Source organism: Sphaeroforma arctica, assembly GCF_001186125.1.
Source record: "Sphaeroforma arctica JP610 unplaced genomic scaffold supercont1.427, whole genome shotgun sequence".
Classification (NCBI taxonomy): domain Eukaryota; class Ichthyosporea; order Ichthyophonida; genus Sphaeroforma; species Sphaeroforma arctica.
Genome location: NW_014040131.1, coordinates 54,928 through 62,228, shown reverse-complemented (window position 1 = coordinate 62,228; position 7,301 = coordinate 54,928). Strand labels below are relative to the sequence as shown.

The following is a 7,301-nucleotide window of genomic DNA, read 5'->3' as shown; positions in this document are numbered from 1 at the left end:
TTTTGCGTGTTTAAATGCGTCAAGTTTGATGCGTATATGTTTTCAAACGATATCTATTTTTCGGTGTTTGCATCCATTTTTTGTGCTGATGTATGTTAGGACGATATATACTAGTCCTGTTGCATTTCAGTACTACAAATTTCTGCATTCCATCTATGCCTTGTGTTTACATATCAAAATCTGAAGCCGGATGATTGATTTGTGAGTATCGTATGTATATCCACATACCTGACTCGGCCGAGCCTATTCAACACAGCGTGAGCAGTTACCACAGTGACGATACCAGCTACTGAGACTGCAGTACTCATCCAGCTCATCTAGCTGTTTTAGTAGAATACCAATCTACTGACATATACTGCTCGAGAATAAGACAAACGCGTGTTTATAGCTTGCACGTAGATTCTCAGCCACGGCTGTCGATACTCAAATCTTTCCAAGTTGTGAGTAGAGCAACCAATATCGTCCTGGCCTATGCGTTCAAGGCTGTAGGGTTCGATAAAGACTATGCCAATCACTGGAAATCCACTTGAGGTGATATGATAGTAAACGTCAGCACTGGCACATATGGACAGTCAGACACAGTGCACAGAGAGGAGAGGGGCGGAGAATTGAGATCGCGATTATAATTTATATTTTCGGCCACGGACTGTAAAGTGTCAAAAAAGTAAAAACCTGTGGAGTATGGAGTGTAGAAATCCTGATTATCAGGGCCATCTGATTGGTCCATTATATTAGTACTTGGACGTCACAAGCAGTAGTTTCACTAGTTTGGACTTTGGACTTAGGACTTTCAATTTGGAGGTTTGGCCGCTCTGGCCGTCTACCTTTGAGCATCTATTTTGACAACATGCACATGTGTATACAAGTCATACAGGTCACGATAATATATAACCAGAAGCTCTTGATGTGACGTTCATATGAAATAAGCTAGGCAATTCAAGATTTAATCAGCTTTAATGACCAAAGGTAGAAAATATTGGGTTTTAATATTTTATGCATTGGGAAGCCGCTCCTGCAGCTATTATATTGCAGTCAATTGATCGCTATTATGTTGCAGTCAAGATATACAATCTAATGCTACATACATATTTCCTAATATCTGGATAACGAGTGAGTATTGAGACGAATATTATAACCCTGCTCAACCATCATTAAGTTAACATGTGTAAAAGTTATCAATGGAACGATCATTAGGGTGTATTATAAAATAAGGGAATTGACATGTGCTGAAAAGATAGCATATAAAGAAAGTTCAGTGACTTGAACTAGGGGTTCAACTTATTCTATACTTCCAAGCTCAGAAGAGACCCCCTTTCCCCCCATGAGTTCACTGCCGATTAGGAGCGATACAGACAGAGAAGTTAACATTTATAACTTTGCCACGCATTGATGATATATCTACCAAAATGTGTCAATGCTGTGTATTAAACTACTACGTAATTCACGTTGACAGTATTCAACGTGAAAAAAAGTGCGACGGACATGCCCCAAGCACATGGTGTTATACGCAAAACAAGTCAATTTATAAATTAGTACGACATTGGAATTGATAAGAAGGCTACGTCATGTTGGGATGAACGCGCACGATGCGTGAAAGTGCATCTGATCAATCTATTCAACGGTAACGTATTTTTTAAAGCGTGAATTTGAAGTATTTCTGCAAATCAATAATTTACTATGTATTCATAAAAAAATCAGTATAAAAAAATGTAGCTAGATGCTTTTGTATAATCATTTATGAATAGCGAAGAATTGCCGACTTTGCACATAAAGCCAACCGAAAAACAATGCTGAAACATTTAGTCAGGCAAGTGGTTGATAATGATGAGGATGATGATGGTGATGATGAAGAGGTGGAGGGCGAAGAAGAAGAAGAAGAGGAGGAACATATTAATGATAGTGATGCAGTACAATCTGAATGTGAGTGTGAGCTCTGGGGACCATGGTCGTCCTGTGCTCTCACCAGCGAGACTGGCTGCACCCAAGCCAGAATGTGCCAGAAGACTACGGCAAGCTCTGACGGCAGCGCAACCTTGGGATGTCCACAGCCCACCGAAACAGCCGTGTGTTATACGGGGACTTGTGCACCTGGCTGTTTTTGTTCGGATTGGCAGGCCGCAGCTCCGTGTAGTGTGACTTGCGGGGAAGGTGTGCAGGTGTATCGCAGGGGCTGTACTACCAGTAGTGGCCAGTGTGAGACAGAAGTTACCAGAAAATGTAGCACACTTGATTGCCCTATAGTGGCCCCAGTATGTCAATGTGATGAATGGGGGCCGATATCTGAGTGTGCTGTGCCGGCCGAGTGTGGGAATGGAACAGCAACCAGGCAAAGAACATGCACAAATAGTAACAACACTACACTTGTCGATAGTCCCGAGTCGTGTACTACTCTTGAAGTGTCCAACTGCACGCTGCCATGTGACGAGCCGTCCACAGCAACTACACAACCAGACGAACCGAGTACAGGGATAGATACAGTCGACATTTTTAACATCATAACCGCGAATAGCTCTAACCTCGGCCCAAATCCTGATGCCACACCATCAGTACCAACGGTTCAAATAGAGGCGGATGCTAATACAACTACCGTTTCAGCCAGCAATACGCCCTCGTTCTGGGATGTCAATAAAACGTACATTCTCGCCGGGTCTGCCGCACTGTTGGTGTTGCTGATAATCATTACCAGCATCTGCTGTTGCCGTCGTAAGAAGAAGACCACCACAAACGAACAGGCCTCAACTGACCCCACCACAGTGTCCACAAATTCAAAGCAAACACTTCGATCTGCTGAATCCATTCCCCTGTCAGCCCGGGTGCGACAGTGGCGGTCGTCTCTCTCAAGGTCATTCAATGCGCATCTCAGCCTCGGAAATAATACAGCTAAACCTTCCTCCAGGCTCATGTCGGAAACCTTTGATTGGCGTGATGCGAGGGGAGTGGACCTCGAGACTCCTACTGTTGTATAGCATTCGTCCAAAAAGCTACAGTATATACATATTAATACAAATTAATGCCTGTCAAGGGACATTTGGCATCAATTGTGTTGATGATATATAAGGTTTGCTTGAACACTCACCGAACAGCCTTTCGGCGCAGAATAGAATAGTGTCACTGGGCACTTATTGCTATCGTGTAGACGCAAATATAATTATTTATTTCATTAAGTTCTCACAATTTACATGGAAAATCGGTCAAGAAAAGTTGACCCTCCGGGTCGCTATCCAGCAATGTCAGTCAGACACAGTATTTATCAGACACAGTATCATTTACACTCTTTTTGCTGTTGTTTTAAAATAAATGTATGTAACTCGGTGACTATTGCACCAATTCGGCGCAAATTTTAAAAATATGCCAAAGGGTTCGTCTAGACGAAGCACATGAACGATATGTAAATATTTATAACTACATCCCACTAAGACTGCAACTACTCTCGTACATATTGATGGGAATCTGGGGCTCTAGGTTTCTGCCCCTGGGTCCCCGATTCGCCTCTTCTCCCTCCACTCCCCCCCAAAAAGATGTACGTATGTCTTGTTGTATCTAGAAACAGACAACTATATATATACGGCCCGAGAACTGGTTGCATCTCGGTTGGTGGAGCCAATTTGCCTGCACAAAGGTGCGATAAGATCGAAGTTGTGATACGAATTGTGGGCTATGAGTGTGAGTTGTGACCAGAAGTTGTGACTTGCAGAGTTGCCGTGTGTGTCATCAGCCTGTGCACTCTGCAGACTCTGCAGTCTGCACTGCCCTACAGTTTTGCACTTTCTGGAAGAAAAAAAGTTCTTCGGGAGGCTAAGTTTGGAAAAGGTATCTGTTTTGTTTATATATATAAAAAAGACTACTTAAAGTTTCTCCCGCCAAATATTTATATGAACAAAAGCACCGAGTAACTGTTAAAAATATGTGTATATCGTCTCTGACCCTGGGCCTGGGGCAATCATCAGTGATCAGTCTGGCACAACTCACCGGCCGGCTAGACTTAAATATTTATAAATAGATGAATTTGTATAAATACTTCTATTTATATTTATAACATACAAATACAGACGCGTGTAGAAACAAGCGCTCGATGCAATACAGACAATACGGACAGTACAGTATCACCTTAAAGAAAGATGAAGTATGTTATATTGCACGAGAACCGATGCCGACTGGAGATGATCACGTTTTCACGTGGGTCGAACAAAAAGCCCAGAGACCTCTCAGTTGATGATGTGGAAACGCTCTTCGACATGCGGACGAGGGCTCCCCCAGGGGGTACCGTGAACAAAGGCTTCATGAAATTAGAACGACAAGCGTTAGGGGTATGTGATTGATGTATGGTATATGCATGATAGACATCGTAACAATATATGCCAGTATACTATATTATAGGTGTCTGTAGATTCTTTTAATGGCGGCCAGTGACTTCGGCACAATTTCGAATACTACTTGGAAGCACGCTCATGGATATGCATCTGACTATTTTTGAATCTCAGTACATATGTTCTACAATTATTTGTATCCAAATGTATAGTTAGAATAAGACTTGCCATGCATGTTATTATCATTGGATGTTCAGCATATATATATATATATATATATATATATATATATATAATAATAATATATATATATATATATATATATATATATATAGTATATAATAGTAAGTTTGTATGTGAGTGAGTGTGTTTTAATAGATATTTACTGATACATATATTTTGATAAAGATACACAAACAATTATGTTAGTAGTTATACACATAGCATACATACACACACATACACACATACACACATACATACACACACACATATATATATATATATACATACACATACACACGCATACATACATACATACATACATATATATATATATATATATATATATCCATATATAGATGTATATGTTTATATATATAATATATATATATATATATTGATATACATATATATATAGATAGATATATATATATATATATATACAATACTTATATATATATATGTGTGTGTTATGCATATATATGTTGTTTTTGATGCATGCATCTGTAACTTCGAAATTTTCCACATTATATATGTATATATTTAATCTTCATGTACTGTTTTCTTCTTCTATACTATATTCAGCATATTTACAAATACAACCCCATGTCTGACGAGGCCTTAGAACGGTTCTATGATATGATGGAGGAACATTATGGGTACGTGGTGCTAATTTGAAGCTTTGGAACCATTTCCGTCTGCGCCAATCGGACCACTCTGATGGCATTTGCATTGGTCACACTTTCAACCGTCATCTAGAATACAAATTTTCGTAGTGGTTTTCAAGAGGTTCTAAGTGTTTTTCAGTACTTTTCGCTTGCTTGCGTATGAGTTTTTAACAATTATTACAGGTATATGAAATCCGTATACGTGCATACGAATCACATGATCATATACTTCGTATACTATTCCCGTTTACATACCTGTTTCACATACATATATGCAACATACATAGTGCCCCTGCAAACACGCCTCCACTCACACTAACACTCACCCATTTACCGCTTGCGCGCTTGTCCCATCTAACATACATCTTCTGGTCGTGGTTGCCTTCTCCAGAACCGCTCTACAACTGGCACGAGACGCGTCACAGTTTGAGGAGGTTGCACCCCCTCCCCCCGTGCAGCGGTCTCCTTCGCCAGTCCCCACCAATGATATGGCCCTTCTCAACCGATCGATGGCGCCTTCGTACTCGTATGTGGTGTTTATCACTTCCTTCGTTAGTTTCTCTATGTAGCTTGTGCCCACTCGTCTGGGCTATGCGTATTCGGTGTACGCGTGCATGGTGTATAGATTGGGTGGAGGGGGCACGTGATATATGTTTTAAACTTAAAAGCCTCCCGCATAGCAACTGAAGTGCACTCCTGTCCCATTTGTATATTCGCAGAGTGTGCTCGTATTTGGTGTGTAGAGTGACTCTACTCACATGCGCTTCAATGCATATAGCTTCGACGGCTACAATGTAGATGCCTGTAGAGCGTCTGTAGTATAGAGTGATCGGTCTACGCAACTCCATGCATGCCTCTATGTACTATATTGCCTAGTTATGAACACAGAGCTTTTGGCCACTCATGTTCTGTGTTACACGCCCGACTACAATCTCATACACTTCGCGAATGAGCGCTCGCTTTCAACTTTAATCCTCGTGCCCTGATATATCCTGACTATATGTATGCGTAATAATAACTTTTCAGGCTTTTAGGTTATACGCAAAAGGTTATTGCTGTTCTAATCAACCTACTCACGACTTCCTTCGTAACCTACTCACGACTTCCTTCGTTGCCTTATCAAGTGTCGACCACATAAACCTCACCTAACCTTCCCAGGTATCGTATTGAGCCTACTTCCCTCATGAACCGTCTGTGTACTCTCCATGCAGGATCACATACTACAACGAGCGAGGCGCCATTTTCAAAGCCGAAATGGTATAGCAAAAACAAAAGAGATATCTTCATGTTCTAGAACGAATTGGTATTACAAATAAAAAGAGAGACATCTTCATGTTTGAGAACGAATTGGTGGTACCAAAAAATAAAGTTCTTCTGGCACTGACCGACATTGATTTAGACCGGAAATGTGGAAGTACTAATAGGATATACCGATACGAGCCGGTTAAATTTATTATACAGTTCTTAGTATTGTGATCTGTGTTTGAGACTCCTGCTGATAAATCTTTTGTTAAGTGGTCACTAGAAAGCGTCGATGACAATGACCTGTTAAATGGCCGGTTAGTTTATAACACAATTCTTAGTATTGTGTTCAGTGTTCTTGATCCCTGTGGATACTTCTATAGTTACGTGTTCTGTAGATAGCGTCGATGACAATGGTGATGCTGGATTCCCCCGATATTTTGTATTAGCGACGCCCTGTACTTGATATTGGAAAACATACGCTATAATCATTTAAACCGTCACACCGATACTGCATGAGTTCGGTGTGGCAAAATCTATTTATGTATTTGATTTTCACTCGCTTTGGTTTGCATTTTCATTGTATTGTACGCGCCGAGGAGATAGTAAGTCATAATTCCCTCTCTACATTTGCTACAGCCATGGTTTGATACGGGGAAGCCGCTTGATGCCTTGATACCGTGACCGCAATTGTCTAAATAACTATTCATACCTTGCATATAGTAAATAAAAACCCCCTCCTCTGCCTAATACAGACATACCAAGAAAACCGACCGACTAAAGGAGGGTTTGATCCGGAGCTCGGAACAAAACCGATTCATACATTGTCTCGTCATATCACTGTAACAGTGAAACAAATCTG

General features: G+C 40.8%; 3 protein-coding genes across 3 annotated transcripts in view; 2 read left to right on the top strand and 1 right to left on the bottom strand.

Moving 5' to 3' along the window:
• The window catches only part of SARC_06148 (hypothetical protein), a gene marked incomplete at its 3' end in the record, with an annotated part of 9,072 nt that extends 8,656 nt beyond the window's left edge, over nucleotides 1-416 (bottom strand). The window contains exon 1 of the mRNA XM_014299968.1: nucleotides 229-416. Coding sequence (XP_014155443.1) covers nucleotides 229-317 — 89 coding nt within the window. The 5' untranslated portion in view covers nucleotides 318-416. The remainder of the gene's footprint in view (nucleotides 1-228) is intronic.
• A 1,371-nt stretch (nucleotides 417-1,787) lies between these two features.
• Nucleotides 1,788-2,966, top strand: SARC_06147 (hypothetical protein; the record flags this gene model as incomplete). The annotated part of the gene is made up of 1 exon (XM_014299967.1): nucleotides 1,788-2,966. The coding sequence occupies one exon, from the start codon at nucleotides 1,788-1,790 to the stop codon at nucleotides 2,964-2,966; it is 1,179 nt and encodes a 392-aa protein (XP_014155442.1).
• Nucleotides 2,967-4,038: 1,072 nt separating this feature from the next.
• Nucleotides 4,039-6,586, top strand: SARC_06146 (hypothetical protein). Its single transcript, XM_014299966.1, has 4 exons — nucleotides 4,039-4,307; nucleotides 5,115-5,188; nucleotides 5,589-5,723; nucleotides 6,409-6,586. Exons 1-4 carry the CDS (start codon nucleotides 4,119-4,121, stop codon nucleotides 6,458-6,460), a joined length of 450 nt encoding a protein of 149 aa, XP_014155441.1. The 5' UTR covers nucleotides 4,039-4,118; the 3' UTR covers nucleotides 6,461-6,586.
• Nucleotides 6,587-7,301: the final 715 nt, after the last annotated feature.

What these genes read in the sequence shown, in the direction of transcription:
- SARC_06146 (XM_014299966.1), top strand. Translation starts at nt 4,119, where the DNA reads ATGAAGTATGTTATATTGCACGAGAACCGATGCCGACTGGAGATGATC. An exon ending in ATGATGGAGGAACATTATGG is followed by an intron (nt 5,189 to 5,588) that starts GTACGTGGTGCT and finishes TGCCTTCTCCAG; the next exon opens with AACCGCTCTACAACTGGCAC. An exon ending in TCGATGGCGCCTTCGTACTC is followed by an intron (nt 5,724 to 6,408) that starts GTATGTGGTGTT and finishes CTCTCCATGCAG; the next exon opens with GATCACATACTACAACGAGC.